Source organism: Euleptes europaea, chromosome 10 (genome assembly GCF_029931775.1).
Source record: "Euleptes europaea isolate rEulEur1 chromosome 10, rEulEur1.hap1, whole genome shotgun sequence".
NCBI lineage: Eukaryota > Metazoa > Chordata > Lepidosauria > Squamata > Sphaerodactylidae > Euleptes > Euleptes europaea.
This window is the reverse complement of record NC_079321.1, coordinates 51,142,478-51,164,451: the sequence shown is the minus strand read 5'-3', so window position 1 is coordinate 51,164,451 and position 21,974 is coordinate 51,142,478. Positions and strand designations below refer to the sequence as shown.

General features: G+C 43.7%; 2 protein-coding genes across 2 annotated transcripts in view; one reads left to right on the top strand and one right to left on the bottom strand.

Annotated features, from left to right (window-relative positions):
- Positions 1–10,396, bottom strand: part of DOP1A (DOP1 leucine zipper like protein A) — a 68,432-nt gene extending 58,036 nt beyond the window's left edge. Inside the window, exons 1-2 of the mRNA XM_056856083.1 lie at positions 10,309–10,396; positions 623–811 (exon numbers count right to left, since the gene is read on the bottom strand). Coding sequence (XP_056712061.1) covers positions 623–760 — 138 coding nt within the window. The 5' untranslated portion in view covers positions 761–811; positions 10,309–10,396. The remainder of the gene's footprint in view (positions 1–622; positions 812–10,308) is intronic.
- Positions 10,397–11,688: 1,292 nt separating this feature from the next.
- The window catches only part of UBE3D (ubiquitin protein ligase E3D), a gene marked incomplete at its 5' end in the record, with an annotated part of 77,892 nt that continues 67,606 nt past the window's right edge, over positions 11,689–21,974 (top strand). Inside the window, 3 exons of the mRNA XM_056856082.1 lie at positions 11,689–11,771; positions 18,363–18,559; positions 20,596–20,686. Coding sequence (XP_056712060.1) covers positions 11,689–11,771; positions 18,363–18,559; positions 20,596–20,686 — 371 coding nt within the window. The remainder of the gene's footprint in view (positions 11,772–18,362; positions 18,560–20,595; positions 20,687–21,974) is intronic.

Genomic DNA, 21,974 nt, shown 5'->3' with positions numbered 1-21,974 from the left:
TTTCTGTTGCCCCAGAAGGTCAGACCAGAACCAACGTGTTGAAATTAAATCAAAAAAGTTTTCGGTTAAACAGTTTCTGACAGAGTGGTTCCTCGGTGGAACAAGCTTCCTCGGGAGGTAGTGGACTCCTTCTTTGAAGGTTTTTAAGCAGAGGCTAGATGGCCATCTGATAGCAATGCTGATTCCGTGAACTTAGGCAGATCATGAAAGGGAGGGCAGGAAGGGATGCATCAGTGTTTGGGTCTTGGGGCCCCTTCCTACATGCCCAGGGTAATGCCGATCGCCACTTTGGGGTCAGGAAGCAATTTTCCTCCAAGCCAGATTGGCCAAGGATCCTGGAGGGTTGGTGGTGGTTGTTTTTGCCATCTTCTGAGCATGGAGCAGGAGTCACGGGGTTATGGGGTGGAGGTAGTTGTGAGTTTCTTGCATTGTGCAGGGGGTTTGACTAGATGACCCTGGTGGTTTCCAACTCTATGATCCTAAACTGCTAGACCCCTCTTTAAACAATTTTGAGGTAAAATATTGAGACCTTAAACTTTTATAATAAATTACTTTTTATCTCAAAGCTTTCGAAATATTTTATCCAGTCCTTCTGATTCTTCCGAGACCATCTCCATCATACCTTGTTTAGCTTTCCAAGTGATGAGATTAAATCAGCCCACTCACTGGAGTACTCGAAGCTTTTCAGGGCCTTGTCAACAGCTGCCACATAGTTCCTATACTTGGAGTCACCCAATAGCTCCAGCTCCTCTGCATTCATTCTCCCGCAGAGTTCCACTACAGGCCAGATTACATTTCATGGAGTCATGAGCTGAAAAAGAGGGAACAGGGGTTTGAATTTCCCCAAATCATAATTCCATAGTTTCAGAATACCAAGCCAAGAGCTTATGGCCACATTAGACACAAGAAGCTGGAAGTCCATTATGAGGTTACTATTTTTGGAAAGAATCGGAGGATCTCCATTTCTATGTGGAAAGGTTCATGCAATATTCTTGTTAGATATTAAATAGTACAATGAAAAAGACTGAATTCCAAGAGAATATCATAATTTTGCAAATTCTAAAGTAGACCTACAGCTACATTCACTAAAATGAACAAACAGGAGCGTGGCTTACTTCCCAGACTAGGTAGTTCAGTTTCCCTGCCTACAAACCAACATGAGCAGGCCTATTTTAGACAAGGAACAATAGTGTGATCTGAGCCATGCTATACTTTCTAACATATGCCTTATTAAAAAGTTGTGAGCACACACACGAACACACACACCTGCATGGATAGCTGGTGGAGCAGAAACCATAGCAGATATAGCAAGTGGGTGGGATATAAGACAGGTGGAACTGCTCGCCATTGCTTCCCACCATACACAGTGAAGCTCTCAAGGGCGTATCATACAATACGGCAATCTGTTTATTTGCAATGAACTTTACAATGTACTTCCTAGTAAAGATGAGCCAAAAAGATAAAGAATCTAAACACTGCCTGCATGTGATCACAAATAACCTAGCGCACTGCAAATTGTAGGAAAAAAATAAATATACAAAGATAGCAGACTTCTTATTTTCCCACAATATCGTTCAAGTGTAGCCAATGTATCTAAAAAGAATCTCTAAAAGGAGGAGGAGTCACAGCCCTGAGGTCCCAGGGTCACAGTGAGAAGAAACAGGGAGATAGTATGTTTTTGGACCCTTTAGAAGGGCATGCCATGCATCTAATGAAACAAGCTCTGACCCATGAAAGCTTGTACTTGAAAGGGCTACCAGACTTCTCTTTAATATCACAATTAATGCAAGGCCTATGCCAGGGATGTCAGAAGAAAACCGCTGTCACAGTTGTTTGAATGGGATTACTTCTCTGCTCATTCCAGAATATTGACTGAATGCATGCCGTTGTGAAAAGTATAATAGGTCAATTACACAAGTGGCCATCGTGTCTAATTAAGGAAAGCTGGAAGAAGCTTTGTGGGCCATTGGCTAGAATCAGTCATGCTGCTTTGGAGGGAGGCAGAATGTCACCTTTATTAAAAACAGCACTCCTTTAGAAAGCTATCACTATGTAAAGAATCTACCTGACTTCAGCCCAACATTTTACTTTTCCTGTTTTGGGAAGCTGATTGAATGTATGGTGATGGAGCAACTTCCATCATTTCTAGATAATGCATTGACTCTGGACCTTTTTCATTCTGTGTTTCAGCCTATTGGATGAGCCATGTCTGGACCAGGGTCATCAACTGGCCGGGAGAAAAACACCCTGTCCCTCATGCTGTTACATCTGCATGAAGCCTCTGTCAGAGATCATCTGGAACTTCCCAGTTGGACGTCATCAACATGCTGAGCACATCTAGCTCTGTATTTCTTTATTTAGACAACTAGGAACACAGTAATTGCCCTACACCTATACCTAGAAGCAATGGGCAAGTGTATGAAGTCAAACAAACAGAAAACAAATCAAGACAATATGGAGATCAAATTTGCAAGCAAATCCCAATAGTTTGGGGATAGTCATGCCTATCTTGGGTGCAACGCTTTACAGTAAGAAGTGTGTGTGTGTGTGTAAAGTGCCTTCAAGTCACAGCCGACTTATGGCGACCCCTTTTGGGGTTTTCATGGCAAGAGACTAACAGAGGTGGTTTGCCAGTGCCTTCCTCTGCACAGCAACCCTGGTATTCCTTGGTGGTCTCCCATCCAAATACTAACCAGGGCTGATCCTGCTTAGCTTCTGAGATCTGACGAGATCAGGATAGCCAACTCACTTATATGGGAGAAACCATGCTTCAGGAGTGCCGAAATGGGAAGTGAACCTCATTAGTCACCTTGATGATTCACAATTCTGGAGTGAGGAGCAGATTTTACCCCATCGCATCTGTGAACCGTTCACCCATATACCTTGTCTCCAAGAGTTGGGAGCTAGCCAGCCCCTACCTGCCCTGTCCTTCTAATGAGTTTTGTTGGTAACTACAGAAAATTTGGCTCGCGATGGTCACACTGAGAGGGACCATTAAAACATAGTAAGAGAAAGAGAGATGTGGGAAATGTGGTGCTGCCGCCGATGCACTGTAAAATAGCTATTACTTTAATTAAATTTGAGTTAACCAATGGAGACTACACAAACTGCTTTTAGATTCTACTACTAAAAGCACAGCTTTTTAAAAAGTAACATGTACCATACCCTGGAAAGTAAACTACTGAACAAAAGCCTTTCGTGCAAAAGCTGTTCTTCCAGATCTCCTCTCAGTATTTACCGGGGGGTGGGGGGGCATTCAACAAAAGAAGAAAGTTCCTTTAGGGATACATAATACAGGATTAAAAAATAACAATTGCCCTGCACTGTTCTTCACATTTTGAGTACGGAAGATAAACTTCACAGTATTATCTTCTTCACAGGTTGTCAGCTGAAAAATGTTTTCACTGTTGCCTTATCAAAGGCCTTGGAAAATTAATTTTTCTGCCTGTCACTTCAAATACTAGACTGAAAAATCCAGTTTTCTTTCTGTAAAGCACATGCCAGTGACCTCAATGCCTAGGACTGATCAGCTTGAAAGCAGTTTGGTTCCCTGGATGCAGTTTTCAACAAACAAACAAAGAGCATCAAACAAAACCTTCTCTTGGTGAACCTTCCAGAGGGTCTTAGAAGTCCCATTCTGTGAAATCTTAAGCAGAGTTAGCTCCCTTCTAAGCATTAGAAGAGGGTAACTCATTTTAGGATTGCACTGTAAATAGATCAGACTGTATGAAAAGCTTAAGCTACAATAAATTTCTTCGTATTTAAGATGCCCTAGAATTCTTTTGTTTTTGCTGCAACAGACGAACATGACTGCTGAAATGGAATTTGTTCAAATGGGGTTGCTGGGTCACCAAAAGAAAACTAAAAAGAGCACAGATGCTTCAGTAGCTTAGATTCAGGATAATGTATAGCTTTGTCTGAAAAATAACAACAGTAGATAAGAGAACCGAAAAATGGTCCAACAGCGATACCTGAACTCTTGCCTATGTCCATATATTGAAGCAATCCACACATAGCTCACTAAAGACCCACTCTAAGGTGTAACTTGATTAAGTCTCTCTGGCTGAGTATCAGATATCGTGTACTGTACTAAAGACATTCTGTGCAAGTCACTAACTCAACTGTTGGCCAAACTAGAAGTGATGGCGATCTCGTGGCTGCCATGAGGATGCCGCCACTATTTGGAAGTCATTCAAAAATGCTGCGAGGACCCGATCCTGACTGGGAGCACCACACCACACCCTGATTTTCCTTGAGCCTTTTAAAGTGCTGAAGCAGCCATGGGGGGTGCCTGTTCCAGCACTTGATAAGATGCTGAGGGGGACAACAGTCTCATCTTGCCACGCTCCGGGACCAATCAGGATCAGTTCCATCCTTTAAGATGGCAGTGGCATCTTCATGGTGGCCACGAGGACGCCACCCTGTCTAGTTTTACCTTGTGTTGGTTTTGACCTTTGGGGACCTCCCTCATCCTTCTGGCAAAAAAGCCTTCTGTCAGATTAACACTACCGTTTTGGAGCTCTTCTATTTGTGATAAAAGTGTTCTCAGACCCAGACTACAGCTGATGGATCGCCCTCTGTCAGAACATCTACTCATACAAATTCTGCAAGAAGGCAACAAATAGTCTAGACTGCAGGCAAGATGCTGTCTCTGTCATACTGCCTCTGAACAAACCCCTGCTGCTTAACGCTATGGGTTTCTCTAAAATAATTCTTTTTCCAAAGGTCATGTCAGTCTGCTATAAAGCCACGGACTTCCTGGGTATCAAATACATTAGAATTCTACTTATCCCTTTGCTCTGACAAAGATGAAATGGAATAGACAGCCAAGAAGTGCACTTCAGGGTTCCTGACTGGTCCTGACTTCCAAACGATTTTGTTACATCAGTATTTTCTGTGACTGGTTGATTTGCAGTAAAATAAGAAAGCATTGAATTTATACAGCATTCTTTGAGCATTCAAAGCATTTCAAGCAAATCATAACAATAATCCTTACAAAGATGCTGTAAAATTATTCTTCCCCCATTATAGAAGAAAAGCTGAGAGAGACTACAATGTCAACATTAGATATGAACTGGGACTTCTTGCTTCAGTTATACAATACAACTCTATGTACATTAGCTCAGAAGTAAGACTCCCTATATTCAATAGAAGTTTCTCCCATTAAAATATATGCAGGATTTCAGTCTTAGTTGTTACCTGCCATGTAGAACATCAATTCACTCAAATACAATTCTATATTAGGAAGTTCTAATTCTTGACCAAAACAATGGTTTGGGCACCATCCCTTACTTTCAATGTCAGCTAAACAATGGCTTATTCTTTAAATGGATATAGGAAGATCATGCAGACAAAGGGCTTTTAAGAAAACTATTCCAAACAATGTACCTTCTATACCAAAACTATTTTTCTGAACTATGCATAAGAATAGATAGAATCACATTTCATTAGCCTTCAAAGACAAGAAAGCCTGTTCACTTTGCTACTGGCAAACCTGCAGCTTTTAAATACATTCATTTATTCTAACCACCAATATTGATAGAATAGCAGTCTGTGCAAGCAGTTTCCCCAAACCATCTTGTGGCCTGACAGAAACGCAACAATTTCTGCAAGTCTGGAAATATTTACACTTGCAGATTGTGAGAACCCATGTTTCATAACAGGACAGATGCATGTTTTATTACACGTACATCTTAAGGACTAACGGCTGCCAATGTATGTTAGGGCTACAAGTACTGCTTTCCTTTCCTGAGACCAGATGGATGTGAGGAATCAGTTACGTTTCCTCGATCGTGGGTGGACGGAGCCACAGCGAAGGACCCCTTCCTCCAGCTTCCAGTTGTCACTGCTGACGCCTTGAGAGGGAGGGAAGGCAGTAGCAAGGCACCCTTTATCATCAGCTCTCCTCAACTCCCTCTCCAGTTTCCAGCTGCCACTCTTGAGGACATCAGAGAGGAGAGAGGAAAGAGCAGCCAGGCACCAACCCCTCTGTTGCACTGAAGCCAGCTGTATTCAAAAAGAACTTTTTTTTGTTTTAGAATGATTTGTGGGTTTTTTTAATGTAAAGAAACTGCTTTGAAAACACTTCTGCCCAAAAGCAGTATATATAAAAACAGTTAAGAACTAAGACACCAACCTCCATTACAATATCATTTTGAAGAATATTACCGCCTTCACTGAACACTTCTTTTTGTTTCCTTTGGAAGAAAAAAAACCCTGCAAGAACAAATTCTGTACCAGGAGGAGGGAATCACAAATATATTAACCAGTCAGGCCCAACTTTTAATTCTGGCATCTAGCAAACCAAGCCGCTGATATCCTCTGCCACAAAAGGAGCTACTTTTAAGAGCCACTAGCAAGGCAGACACCGCCTCTTTTAAAACATCTCCAGGTTACATCTTCTGCTGAGATACAGCAATCAGTATCTCAGGTGCCCGAGATATGGACGCAGACGCTGCCCCCAGCTCCTCCCTCAGGAAACCGCCTCACTAGGCAGCCGGTACAAAAGGCACATGCTCATTTCCTTTTGCTGAGCAGCTGCCTTATCATCATCCTTGTCACTAGCTCTAAACTTAGCAAAGAGACTGCTGGAGTTCTCTCTGTGCAACTCACCTGTTCATTCCCTGTGATGGAGCCTAGGCACAGGCAAAGTTAGGAAGCTGAGATACACGTAGGGAGGGTTAGGCCAGAGTTTCTGCTGTTCTATATATTGGGAAGAGTGGCTGAAAGAGCCCCTGTATGGATGGCCTTACAGCATTTACTCAGTTCAGACATGAGCACCATCAGTGATCTATAAACTTTACACTGGCTCTCACTTCAGAGGATTAACAACATGACCTCCCTTTTCAGTATTATCAGGATTGGACCATTAAACCAAAAGAAGTGATTCAGCAATAAAGATTATTTTTCTTGGAAGCCAATCCTTTTCTTTGTTTTGTGAATGATAACTAGAAAAATTCTAATAGTAATTACAATTATATGCTTAAATGGAAAAGACAGTCATATCCATTGTGGTTTATACTTAAAGCTGCAATCCTAGGTACACTTAATTGGGAGTAAGAGCCACTGAAGTCAATAGATGTGACTTCTGAGTAAACATGCACAGAACTGCACTGCATATTTCACTGGTGGGACTTATTCCTAAGTAAATGTGCAGAGGACTGCAATTTAGCTCAGACATAACTAGCAGCACAATCTAATGCATAGGTACTTCCTCATAAATGTCTTGAGATGTTCAATGGAGTAGATCTATAAATAATAAAAGAAAGTCCTATTGAACTCAGTAGGACTTAATTCTGAGCTAACATAAAATTGGATGCAAATTTATTCAGTGTACAAAGGAAAGCCAAATATACACATATCTTCAGGAACAATTATTCAAAAGTGAGTTGTATCATAATGCTGATTACTGACTATCATGGATAGTTACCTCATCTCTTCAGCTTTTAAGAAATAGTTTATCTACTCTGAATTCCAATCAGCAATACGAATTACTAAGGTTAAATTGGTGGTGGAAAGAGTCATCAAGTCACAGTTGACTTATGGAGACCCCTGTAGGGTTTCAAGGCAAGAGACTTTCTGAGGTGGTTTCCCATTGCCTGCCTCTGCTTGGGCTGAGAGAGTTCTGAGAGAACTGTGACTAACCCAAGGACATCCAGCAGGTTTCATATGGTGGAGTCAGCAATCAAACTCGGTTTGCCAGATTAGAGTCCGCCGCTCTTAACCACTACACCATGCTGGCTCCATAGTTAACTTGCTTTTAGTGTGCAAAGTGTCCCTTACAGTAACTTATTTAGGTACATGATACTGAGAAATCTGCCAGCTGCTCATTCACAAAAGTATATCTACTCATCACAAAGCATGGTTCCCCCTGGCTTTTTGAAATGGGTGAAAGATCTACAGATGCCATCATTTGCCAACAACTTCAGTATTTTTCAAGGCCCAGACAGGAGGATCCTCACATACATGAAAGAAATCAGACATGGGCAGTGTTATCCTAATGAATTTTATTTAGAAGTAATCTCCATGGAGCTCAATGGTTCTTTCTCCAAGATAAGTATGCATAGGATTAGCAGCCTTAAAATAGCAATTTACAATAATCAGACAGTGAACGTTCCAGTCTCTCTGGAGAATGACTCTTTAATCTTAATATTTCTAAAGTTTAAAAAAATCTAGAAGATGCAGGATTATTTTCTCTCCTATTAGACTCCTGTATTGGCTTGCCTTCGTTGAACCCTACTGCGTTACCTATTATGCAATCCACCAAGCTTATAGTGCATTATTATTGCCCTATCATTTCAGCTAAATTGATTAAATTACAACCTCACTGTTCCCTCCCTCACAGAACAAGAACATCCACCACCAGATGCAGGAAAGATCCATCACAGACAGACAAATGCTTTGCTGCACTATGTAATTCAAAGAGCAGTGCTGCTAAACAACTGGAAACTCAGCAAAGAGAATGTTCATTGTAAGATCCTCCCTTCTGGAAAAGCCAATGCATGCATAATCACAAACAAAAGCTGCAATCCAAAGCAGAGTTACGAGGGAATAAGGGCACAGCAGGTTTTACTTTCAGGACATATGTACATAAGAGATACAAAAGTTTCCCTCTGATTTCAGCATAGAAACACACAGACTATATATAGTAAGACAACAACCAAAACCAGGAATGTCTTGTTTTAAGCACCCTGCACACACGCACATAATCTATTCAGTAAAAGCAAGAAACTACTCACAGTATTAGCAAGATATGTTTAAACAATAACTAAAGCCTGCTTCAAAAAACATAATTATTAATAAGCAATCCACAATAACAGGAAAAAGAAAAAACCCACAATTGTTTATCCTGCCCTTCCTTCAAAGAGCTCAGGTGGGTATACATAATTCTACCTACTCCATTTAATCCTCACAACAACCCTGTAAGGTAGGTTACACTGAGAGAGTGACTGGCCCAAGACCATCCTGTTCTCCCAGATCCTAGTCTGACACTCTAATCACTGGCTTATCATGATTCGGTTGTCAAGAATAAAGTAAGTGAAACAAACAGCACTTTATTGGAGAAGACTGAAATCTGAAAAAGGATCACAGAGATCTTGAAAGAAGAGACAAGTGAATGAATGACTATAAACAGAATGCAAAATGCCACTTAACCCAACATCGTTTAATTAGATTTGAGACAAAACAACATGGAACAAACACAAGACGTTGATTTTTTTAAATCCAAAGTGGACAGTTGAGATTTCATAGGTTCGATTAGTAATGCCAGGAGAGTGTTGAACCATTATGTGGTACTCACAATCAGCACTTTGGTATAAGGATAACTTATATATATATATAATTTTTTTATTAATCTTTGCAAATAACAAAAAATAAATTAAAAAATTACATAACAAATTATAAATCATTTAACCAAATAATTAAAAAGAAAAATACAAAAAGTTATAAGGATAATTGGTTCTCGTAGGTTATCCGGGCTGTGTAACCGTGGTCTTGGTATTTTCTTTCCTGACGTTTTGTCCTTCAGTGTTACTCCTCTGAAAATGCCTGCCACAGCTGCTGGCGAAACGTCAGGAAAGAAAATACCAAGACCACGGTTACACAGCCCGGATAACCTATGAGAACCAATGAACTCTGACCGTGAAAGCCTTCGACAATATTATAAGGATAACTTTTTAAACCCTTTCAGTGTGTGCTTCTGGGTTTGTACACCCAAAACCCAAAGGGGCAGTCCTTTAAAACCAATAAGGGAACAGAGCACAAACATAATATTTTGTATGCAGCAGGCAAATTCAGTTGCCCATTTCCCCACAACAATGTACCATAAGAAGAGATTGCGGGGACGGGGGGGGGGGGGACTGCACTGTTCATGAAAACAGAATGGCTAAGAATAAAAAGAAGTCAACAGGTAATCATTAGGCACACCTTGAAACCCTACAGAGGCAGTCGCCACTCAACAACCTGCAAGCTTTCCTGCTTTGCGCTCCCAATATTTTCCTGCCTTTTCAGTATGCGTGATGGGGGAGAAGGGAAACAGCCCCAAAGGCCAATGAAAAAAAGGGGGAAAGCACTGAGGGCAGGTAAAAAGGGATGCTACCTGAGCCCCTTCGGATGGAGAAGTGCTCTGAGGCTCTTCCTCCTCCTCCTCCTCCTCTCGCCCCCTACCGAGGCGATCTCCATGGAGGAGGGAAGTAAAAGCCCCGGGGGGCGACAGGAGACCCCCCCCCCCAATCAAAGCCAGGCACCGAGGCTGGAAGGATCAAGGCCGAGGGAGGAAGGGGGGGGGACACCGCAGGGGAAAGCGGTTACCTTGGCGTCCCGAACCGGAAGAGCCCCGCCGCCGTAACACCCCGGACAGGGCACTGACAGCTCCCGGCGTGCACCGCGGCTCGCGTCCTTGCTCCTGGCGGAGCGAGTCTCGTTGTGCGCGGCAGCGACACCTGCTGGGCGGTGGTCGAGCAACGAAGCGTTGTCCTGCCAAGGGTGTGTGTACTTAAGAGAAGTTTCCGGTGGGTAGCCGTGTGGGTCTGCGGTAGAAGAGCAAGATTTGAACCCTGTAGCACCTTCAAGACCAACAGGGTCTTTCCTCCAGGGGAGCAGCTTTTCTGAAAAAAATATTTTATTATTTTATATGAAGGGTACAGAAGGAAAAAAAGGGGGGAAGGGATAAACATTGGGTAACAATTCCTGGAAGGTTTTGCATTGGATTGGTCCACTCTATAGACGCACATTTTCCCCATCTGAATTCTCAGAACTCTGCATGGCGGCTTGTTGTTGAGTTTTGAGAATATGGATGGGGGGGAAAGTGCATCTAAAGAGTGGCAGCTCCAAGGCAAAACCTTCCATGAATAAATGGCCATTATTTGTTTTGAAGTGTACACAATTACATATCATCCTGTACTTGCATTTTATATCCGCTCGACCTACTCCTTTTCTCCTACGTAAAATGTCTGAACAGTGGAGATACATTCTTTTTTTTCTTCTTTTTTAATCTAACAAGCGGGCTGTCCACCACGAAATCTCAGTAAAACGCTGTTGGTTTTTAAAAGGTGCCGCAAGACCTCAAAAGCTGAGGGCAGCAGGAAAAGAGGAAGACCCAACAAGAGATGGATTGACTCAATAAAGGAAGCCACAGCCTTCAATTTGCAAGATCTGAGCAAGGCTGTCAAAGATAGGACAGTTTGGAGGACTTTTATTCAATTCTGAAGAAGTGAGCTGTGGCTCACGAAAGCTCGTACCCTGCCAGAAAATATTGTTGTTAGTCTCTAAGGTGCTACTGGACTCCTGCCCTTTTCTGCTACTGCAGACAGACTAACACGGCGACCCACTGTGCACTAGGAATGACAGCCCTCCAAAATGTCCTGTCTTTGACAGCCTTGCCCAGATCTTGCAAACGGAAGGCTGCGGCTTCCTTTACTAAAGTTTTTTACTAAAACTGGTTAAAAGCCCACGAACTCTTGGCGAAGAGGGCGCTGTGACAGAGGCGGCCAAGCGGCAGGAGCTTCTCCTTAGGTCGGGGGGAAAAAACCCCCCGGCGTGTTGCAGACTTCCGGGGCTGAGCTTGGCGTTGCTCCTTCTCACGTGGGTCCCTTCCCCGGGCAGCTCTGAATCTGTGCTGGGGCTCCTGCCTTGCATTGCATTGCATTGCATTTGGCATTGCATTGCATTGCATTGCATTGCCCCGGGATCCCCCTTCTAGGCGCCGCCTGGATGGCCGCTGCAATCTTCCTGGAGATTAGGCGGAGGATGCAAAGCGGGCTGCTGATAATCCGGTATTTATTTGCTTCTCTTTTCCAAGCCCCTCCCGTTGACCTCTTTTGGGAGCGCTGGCCAGGGTTTCCCCCTTCTCAGCTTCTTTGCGAGATGGGTGGCCAGGAGGCAGATGCCGGGGGACTCCCTCGGAGGATCCCTTGGGTGGCGGGAGGGGAGGTCTGGCCATTGATGCATGGGAGGCTTTGCCTTGGATTTTGCCCTTCTCTAGATGCACGTTTCCCCCCAGCCATATTCTCAACACTAACGAGATATGCCCTCATGCAGAGTTTTGAGAATTCAGATGGGGAAAATCTAAAGAGGGGCAAAACCTCCCATGCATAAATGGCCTCTGAAATAAAAGCATACCAGGAATCCGAATTATTGGGGGTTACCACACTTTGTAGCCCTGACCTGGATGGCCCAGGGTAGCCTGATCTCATCAGATCTCAGAAGCTAAGCCAGGTCAGCCCTGGTGGGAGACCACCAAGGCAGACCAGGGTTGCTGTGCAGAGGAAGGCACTGGCAAACCACCTCTGTGAGTCTCTTGCCATGAAAACCCCAAAGGGGGTCGCCATAAGTCTGCTGCAACTTGATGGCACTTTACACACACACACACCGCACTTTGTATTCCCAGCGATGTATTAAGAGTTTGAAAATGTTGTAAGAAACATTTTTATAAATGGTTGGAAGACGTCTTTGTTTGCTCCTAGGTTTTCCCCTGCTACGATCTTAGCTACTCACATACATTACAGTCTTCACAGCTAAAGGGGCCAAACAAAGTGGGAACAGTATTTTTTATAACATTTTCAAACTCTTAATACATCGCTGGGAAAACATAGAAAGTGCGAACAGTATTTTTTATAACTTTTCAAACTCTTAATACATCGCTGGAAAAACATAGCAAGTGCGAACAGTATTTTTTATTCACAGTGGGTAGCCGTGTTAGTCTGTCTGCAGTAGTAGAAAAGGGCAAGAGTCCAGTAGCACCTTAAAGACTAACAAAAATACCCTTCCAGAAAATATTTTTGTTACTCTTTAAGGTGCTACTGGACTCTTGCCCTTTTCTAGTATTTTTAGAACGTTTTCAAACTCTTAATACATTGCTGGGAATGCAAAGTGTGGTAACCCCCATAATCTGCTTGTTTATATGGCGTTTGGAAGGGTCCAGCGCACTTTATGCGGAGTTACAGGGGCAAAAATATACGGGACCCTGCTTCCAAGGAGCGGAGTCAACACAATACAGAAGAAGGGAGGAGATAGAGAGAAAAGGACGGGGGGCGATGTGATGTACTTAGATTAGAGTTGGGAATAGGGATTAAACAACAAAAGCCAGAGAAGTGGCTTTTTGCAGGTGGATCTAAAGGGCAGGCGATGGCGTATGGGTAGCAGGGAGCTGTGCTCCTCAGCACAGCAAGGAGAATGGGGAGAGTCGATGAAGGGAACATTAAACCTTTTGTTCTTCTTGAGGAGCCTCCAGAAACGGAAATCGTGTGTGGGGAGAGGGGGAGACATGAACACATGAAGCTGCCTGATACTTCATCAGACCCTTGGTACATCAAAGTCAGTATTGTCTATTCAGACTGGCAGCTTCTCTCCGGGGTCTCAGGTGGAGGTCTTTCACATCATCTACTTGCCCAATCCCTTTAACTGGAGATGCCTGGGATTGAACCTGGGACCTTCTGCATGCCAAGCAGATGCTCTTATCACTGAGCCACAGCCCCTCCCCAAAGAGATCTATTTGTTTGTTTGGAAGTTTCTTTAAAATATAGTTGCTAAAATTGGAAGGTGTGAGTCCTTGGATCTGATGTATAGTCTCTCTATTGCCAGTTATCTGGTAATATGTAGAAAACTCTCTGCACAGACCACGGTGTTTTCTTTTTGTTCTACAGGATTGTTTGGATTGTGCTGAGATAATAACACAAACTAGCTTAAGAGGTATCAAAAACATTATTATTTCAAAATGGCAATCCCTGTGTTCACTCAGGTAAACCAGGAAGAGTTACAGTTTCAGCCTGAACATCATTTACACAAAATACTAATAATAAGCAGTACACTTCAGCCTTGAATAAATCCTCCACCTGAGTATCCTATTAGCGTTATTCCCCTCTCTTAAAACTTTCTTCTTGTTTAACAGTGCTGTCATTTTTCCATCCTCAAGGATGTTTGTCCTGGTAAACTATATGAAAGCCAGCAATACTTCCTATACCTAAGGAGAAAGTCACTGTGGTCATAAAGGCTAATGTCACATAAATCTGCAAGGAATTTGCAGTGCCATCTTATGCAGTGTTATAGCCATCTAAGCTCAGTGGCCTTAGCGGTGTCTTACAGTGCAGTCTTCAAGGGGGAGCTGAATCTCCTTAGGAGCTAGCGTGACCCCTGCAGCGGCTTTAGTGCCACTTGTAGTGTGAAAATGGGCACTAACGCTGGCACAGGGTGACTTAAGCTGGAGGCAGGGGCACCGGCGGAGCCTTACCGGCAGCATCTCTCCAGCTCAGTGGCTTGTGCCGGTGCCAAAGAGGGTGTTCCTATGGCAGGGCTGACTTTAGTCAGCTCCCTGAGCCCTTTTGCCCCAGGAATGCCCCCTTTGCTGACACAAACTTACACCTGCAGTAAGGATGGCGTAGCCCTATGAAACTATGGAGCAGATTCATGGGGCTTGGGGAACATCTGGTTTTTTAACGCGCCTCTTCAAGCTGCTCAGTAGGTGGCGCAGCTGCACCATCCCCAGGTTCCCCACCACCACCCCCTTCAGGATTGCTCTGCTCCTCTGTTTAGGATAGCACTGTAACACTGCTGTGGAATTTATCAGGCACTTGTAAGAAAAGCCAGATCTTAAATTTCTAGAAATTGTTATCTGGACTTTGTTTAACTACTTGTATAGCTTTGTAGTGTGGTGTCTTCTAAAGATCACAATGTATTCCTTGGATGTTATTCCATGACGCACTCCACTGCTATTGCTTCTCATACCATAGGTAGGATCCAGCCAACTTTTTCATTCAGTCTTACAGCATTCCCTTCCGTGCTACAACCCACGTCCACTTGCCTTTTGTCCCTGCCGGTTTCATGATCCTCCCCTTTCATAAATATGCAGCTGCACAACCTTATAACAAAAGATATTAATCCATAATTTGTTCATTTTATATCTCATTTAACTTTAGCACCACTTCTTAGACGTGGGATTTACCACAGACGTAAGCCGTTTAACTGTTATAGTTTCTCAGCTCCAATGCAATTATAGGAATTGCAGTTCTTTAAGAAAGTTCTGGTTAGTTAACAAAATTTTCAGAATCCTCGTGAAATGTATTCCCTAGTGTTTTGGGAGAGTCCATAATAGTTAAAATGGAGTAAAACAAGAAGTGTAAATTTGTTCGGGCTTATATCAAGTCTCTATTTATGTACCTGGTTCATTTTTAACCTGTGCTTTCACCGAGGGGCTCAGGGTGGCATACGTGGCTCCCCTTCCTCAGCTTTATCTGTGCAGTAGGTTCAGGCCCCAAAGAGTAACTGGCTCAAGATTTCTTGGCAAGCAAAGATTTGAAGCTCGATCTTTCTGATCCTCGTCCAACATGCTAGCTAATACCGCAGATGGTAATGAATTGCAAATGTAAAAAGCTGTATTGGCAGCACAGAGGTTTACTTTGTTGTTATCTATGTTTAGTATCCTATATGAGCCTGCCTGGCAGTGGATTAAGCATCAGAGGCCTTGTTCTATGCGCTCTGTACCTTCTGAGTTAAGAGGTATGGGGCCTTGGTTGGGAAATGCTGGATCTGCAGTGGTTCATGTAGTTCTTGGCTTGTTAATCTTTCGTGTCTGGGTGAAGCCCGTTTAAATAGCAGAAGTGTGCTGTTAATTCTTTTTCTTTTTGTGCCCCCATTTCTATCTGCAGCTTTTATTGGTGTTTAACTTGTATTAATGTTTTTCCCCCTGATATTATCAGAGTGGTTTTGACGTTGTTGTGAACCTGTGGCAAACACAATTTTAAAATAAATAGCACAAGAGAAACAGAAATAAAGAAAAACCTTAGCTGAATGTAGCAGAACAAGATAGAATCAGATAAGCGTGTTTAGGATTAGTGCCTATGACTAGGATGATGTGTAATTTACATTCATTCTCATTTAGAAGGGCTGATACCTCCATTTGAGAGGATTTATTTTTTCAAGCTACTTGTTTTGCTATGAAAATGCCAAACCATACTGACACTGTTCTAACCCAAACCACTGCCCACTATCAAAGAAGATAGGGGCGGATTATCCTGACTGGGCGTGTGTGTTAAGTGCCGTCAAGTCGCTTCCCACTCATGGTGACCCTATGAATGAAAGTCCTCCAAAATGTCCTGTCTTTGACAGCCTTGCTCAGATCTTGCAAATTGAAGCCAGTGTAGGGCAGCTTCCTTTATTGAGTCTACATAGGAAAAACAGAACAGAAATATAATAGGACAAGCAGGAACCCGCAAGGACTTGCGAGGGAGCGTCTTGATTCCTCTTCCCTTACTATTTCCTCTTTTCCTTTCCTGATAGCCCCTGTAGCCTCTCCCCTTTTTCTGTTTCCTTCTCTCCTTCCCACCCGGTTACCAACCTACCTTTATTTGCCTCTCTGTTTTCAGCACACACACCCCCGGCAAACTATGGCCCAGTTGTATGGTGCCATTGGGCCAGGCCCCTTGCATAGCAGGGAACCCTCAAGGATTTGTGGGGTACCTCACTTTCCCCTTGGCAAACCCCATATCTTTCCCCCTTTCCCTGCCTCATTCTTGCCTTTTCAGCCATTCACCAACCTACCATTTATCTGCCTCCCATCTTCACCTACATTTATTATTTATTTAGTTCATGTATATTGCAGCTTTCTCCACAGTGGGGCCCAAAGCAGCTTACGTTATTCTCTCCTCCTTTTTATCTGCACAACAACCCTGTGAGGTAAGTTAGGCTGAAAGTATGTGACTGGTCCAAAATCTCCCAGTGAGCTTCCACATCAAGATGAGGATTTGAACCTGGATCTCCCAAACCCTATGCTGAAGCTCTAACTGCTGCCCTACACTGGCTTTCATAGGGTGGCTGCTGTTGAACAGTAGCAAGCAGCCAGGACTAGCAGAGTCATGCAAGTTGGGTGGTATCAGTGGTTGCATCCAGGACTAGGGTTGCCAGCCTCCGAGTGGGACCTGGAGATCTCCCAGAATTACAACTGATCTCCAGATGACAGAGATCTGTCTCCCTGGAGAAAATGGTTGCTTTGGAGGGTGGACTCTATGTCATTGTATTCGACTGACGCCTCTCCCTTCCCCAAACCCTGCCTTCCTCAGACTCCACCACAAAATCACCCAGAATTTCCCAACCGTGAGCTGGCAACCCTAGTCAGGCCTGCCCCGATGAATCCTTCCTCGGAGGTCAAAATAGGCCTGGAAACGGCTCTGCCATCTCCCCCTGCCTTTTTAGTCATAGAAACCCAGCCTGGAATACTGCTGTTAGCATACAGACAAGTGGGGACCCACAAGAAACTTAGGGAAATGGTGTATCCCTTCCCCCCTTTGCTTCCTGCCCTCTTCCCCCTTCTCTAGCAATCTTCCCTCTTTCTCCCCTCCCTTTTATCTGTCTGCCTACCCCATCTCTTTTGTGCCCCTTCTGTGTCAACCTACCCTTCTCTACCTTTTACTCCCCACCCCTTCTCTGTCAACGTACCCTCATTTCTTCCCCTCCCATTATCTGTCAGCCTACCCCCATCTCTTTTGCCCCCTACTCATTCTCCATCAATCTACCCCCCCTTTTTCTGTCAACTTACCCCTTATTTCCCCCTTTTCTCCCATTCCCCTTTTCTGTCAACCTACCCCCCGTTCCCCCCTTTTCTCCCATTCCCCTTTTCTGTCAACCCACCTCATCTCTTTTGCCTCTCCCCCTTTCTTCATCAATCTACCCCACCCTTGATACTCAAGTCATCCCACCCTTGCTGCTTTCCCTATCTACCCCCACCCTTGCAACTCTCCCTAGCCACCCCACACCCTTGGCGCTCCACGCACCCCACCTTGCTGCTCTCCCTATCTATCCCCCACCCTTGCTGCTTTCCCCGCCTACCTTCTAGCAGGCAGTCAGTGGGCTTCCTGGCTTGGTGGGGAGGGGCTGCATGACTCGAATGAGGGGGAATCTCTCCCCCCCCTCACTGGGCGCAGCATGGATCCTGAGCTGTGCTGCCTGAGCTGGGTGCGTTATCTGCGATTACACGGCATGTGCTCTTTTTTGGGGGGGGGATTTAACCCCCCAATGATATTTTTTAAATGTCATTTTTTCTGCAAACCTAGGAGGTCCCCCAAGTTTGCCAGAAACATCTGTTAAGTGCAAGTGTGGCCTCGATCCACGGATGTAGATATCTGCAGAAGGGGGCCTTCTTGGGAGTTAGTATATAGATGATGATGATGATGAGTTTGTAACAATGTCTGAAATTGACTGTATATCTCACTTCTGCCATATAGCTCAAATACAATAGGAGATGTCTTAAGATTTCTATCAGCTAGCTGTTAGTGGTTGCTCTGTCCTTTCTTTTCAGAATTCCCCCAGTTCTTAATGTTATAATTACCAGGCTGTTTTTCCAATGGAAGGTAAAAGCTCTCTTTTAAATATTTTAGTGCATCGAAGCCGGAAAGCTGGGCCGTGGATATTACAGTGAACCCATCCTCAGTCGAAATAAAAAACGGTGAACACTGTAGGACGCTCAGCCTTCCACCAGAGGTCAGGATTGTTCCTTCCTCCTGTCGAGGACTGCAGTACGTGGCTGGGGATGGCTTACACTTGAGACTGCTAGTTCAGGCAGCTTTAAATACAAGTAAGAGTAAATGACTATTTTTTTCGTTAAATGTGTGCCATAAGTTAGCTGCCTGGAAAGAATGCAGATCAAGTGGTGTGTGTGTTTATAGCAATTTAATTGAAATGTGTGGATATGTGGAAGGTTTAACTAAATGAGCCTCCAACTGTGGTAAAGTTCCTAACTTCCCTAACTCTAAAGCTTCACTTAATCCAACTTTGATTTATTCAGATTTACTTCCTGCACTCAACCTAGGGAAAACAAAAGTTGCTATATTGCTTGATAATCAAAATGAATGCAAGGCAAATAGTACCAGGGATTGTGTCTACAGAATTAAAGCGGAAGGTTCATAATAGTTTGCTTAGCTGTTGAGATTTAACTCTTTAACTTAATCTGTGGCTCTTAAAAGTTTCAGAAACTGTGATGTTCAATTTATCAGTTTACAAGAGTGCCCATCTTTTTATTCGCCGTTAGCAACTTGAGCATGAATTGGTGTCCAGGGTTACATAGGTCAGCCACATGTAAATGTGGGTTTATGCACCATATGCATATTTGGTGCGCTGGAGAGTTGGGATCATGTCACTTTTCCAGCTTCTAATTCCAGTTTCTAACTCCACAGTTATGTACATATACACACACACATGTGCGCTCGCACAGGGAGCCCAGTGGCGCAGAATGGTAAGCTGCAGTACTACAGTCAAAAGCTCTGCTCACGACCTGAGTTAGATCCTGACAGAAGTCGGTTTCAGGTAGCCGGCTCAAGGTTGACTCAGCCTCCCATCCTTCTGAGGTCAGTGAAGACAGTCGGATGCTCAACTTGCTGAGGTAAAGTGTAGATAACTGGGGAAGGCAATGGCAAACCACCCCGTAAACATAGTCTGCCTAGTAAACGTCGGGATGTGACGTCAGCCCATGGGTCAATAATTACCTGGTGCTTTCACAGGGGACTACCTTTACCTTTATACACACATACTGCATAGGGTTGCAGATTATTTCTGGAGCCATCATATTATTCAGTTGTGTGTTATGCGAATGAATTTGAACAGGATTATCTCTTAACAAGGCCCGACAAATGATGGGTTTCATCCAGTGTTCTGTTACTAGAAGGAGCTGGTGGGTGTGGATTTTACAGCATTTCCCTTACTCGAGAAGTCTCTTCTGGACCCCCGAAAGTTGGTTTCTACAGTTCCAGGACCCCTGGGACAAATAGTCACATGAATCTGAGTGCTGAAAGGAATTGAGGAAACAGGGCAAAATCACTGCTCTTCCATCAGCGGAACTGCGTTTGTGGAAGTGGGGAGTACAAATGGCTTCACTCTTTCCCCTGCCTCACTGCAGCCTTCTGATGCACATGTCTGCCCACATGGGTCCCATGACCTGGAAGTTAATTTCTGGGGATCAGAAAGGACCATTGAAAGAAGGGAAGGGAACACTTCTTCCCCTGACAGATCTCTGAATTGAACCCAATATCTTCTCCCACAGTTTTGATACTACCAAAATTCTTGTTTTCAGCAACTTCAAAGCTTGAATCATTGTTACAAAGAACTTCTAAAGAGAATGGTGATGTTGATCACATAATAGAGCACTAAAAGTTTGACAGTATCTCATGTGCGATCCTTTTCCCATGTGGGCTGGCGCAGTGTAGTGGCTGAGCGTGTGAGCTGCAAACCAGAATATCCCTGATTCAAATCTCACAGCAACTATGAGTTCATTAGTAGTGCAAACCTAAACTGAGCTACACACTTCTAAGCCCATTGATATCACTGGAGTTGGAAGAGTTTAACTGTGTTTAGGATTACACTGTAAATCGTTAGGCAAACTACGCTTATATTAGTCTCAGCGTAACTTGTGCACACTGGGGACAATAATGACAGCCCACTTTACAGGACTGTTGTATCATCTGTGAAACAGTGTAAGCTATAGACATATCATTTATCATTTTTTCCCATGTATGTAGAATGTCTTTTAGTGAAAAGCTGCTGAAAGTATTGCTTGTCTTATGATGTTTAAAGGTTTTTGGGCTGTGTTTTTATGTTTGTTTTTTAATATCCTTTCAGAATCAATTTCAGCTCTGAATGACAGCCTTAAATCCAAAAAGAGTTGCACCTTTTACTGCCAATATTGTGGCGAGAGCATAATAAAAGACCGGTAAGTGTAACACCCCGGTACATTTTCCCTATGGATGAATATATTTGCATGTTGCTCTAAGTGGGAAAAGTAAGCTCCACAGGATGTTAGGAGGAAGCCAGGTAAATAGCAATGGTAATTGCATGGAGTATTAGACGATGGCTTTGTACTTTCTGGTGGAGCATTAGAGATCTTCTAGTAACTTACAAACAGTATTTTTTCCCTGTTTAACCATGAATTAGTTTTATGGCTCAAAAAAGCTAACTCAATTTTATTTTTATTTGGTAATAATAATATTTGAGCCGGGGGTAAAGGGAAGATAACTGGGGAAGGCACTGGCAAACCACCCCACAAACAAAGTCTGCCTTGGAAATGTCAGGATGCTTGCACAGGGGACCTTTACCTTTTAAATATTTGAGCCAGCATAGTGTAGTGGTTAAGAGTGGCGGACTCTAATTTGGAGAACTGGGTTTGATTCCCCACTCCTCTGCATGAAGCCTTCTGGGTGACAGTAACAGTTCTCTCAGAACTCTCTCAGCCCATGTGGAGGCAGGCAATGGCAAACCACCTCCGAACTTCTCTTGCCTTGGAAAACCCTAAGTTAGCTGTGACTCGATGGCAAAAACACACACAAAGGTATAACTATCCTTTTCCTGTTTCCCTCCTTTTTTCTTCCTTAAAGGACCAATAGGGATTCTTCCACTGCTTATTTGCTCTTTGTGTGATTCCATGGATTTTCTGGTTTCTCAGTGGGAGACGAGGGTTTTACCCACCCCTCTTCCATATTTCTTTAGTATTGGAAGCTACAGCCTTCCTAGTGGTTTGGCAACTGGCCATGGGCTTGACAAACCTGCTTTTGGTGCTAGCCTTGGGTTGCAAAGCCAGCGGGGTTACTGAGCACTTGAGAAGCCAATAGTGACTGGCTGGTGTGTCTTATTCAGCTCGGTGAATGCTACACCAGCTTCTTTATTGCCTAATGCGTGGGGGGGGGGGAGCTTTTTAACGGTGCTGCTCTTGCCATTCAGTAGCTTTCAGAAGCCTGAGCAGAGTGGCATTTAAATTAATTTCCCTTTGCTAACTTTTCTGGCATTGACCCTTCCCATTAACCCCAAATATCACTGCACATTTGCTTTATAGGAACATTGAAAAATGAAAGGGCTGAAGGTGTCCGTTAAGGCTTCAGATTATTGCATTGCATTTTGTGGCAAGTGTTAATTTCCTAGCATAAATGGAAAACTCGGTGTCCTGCTAAAAATATACAATGCCTTTAGTGTTAGCAGAACCAAAGATCTTTTTCCCCCTATTAGCA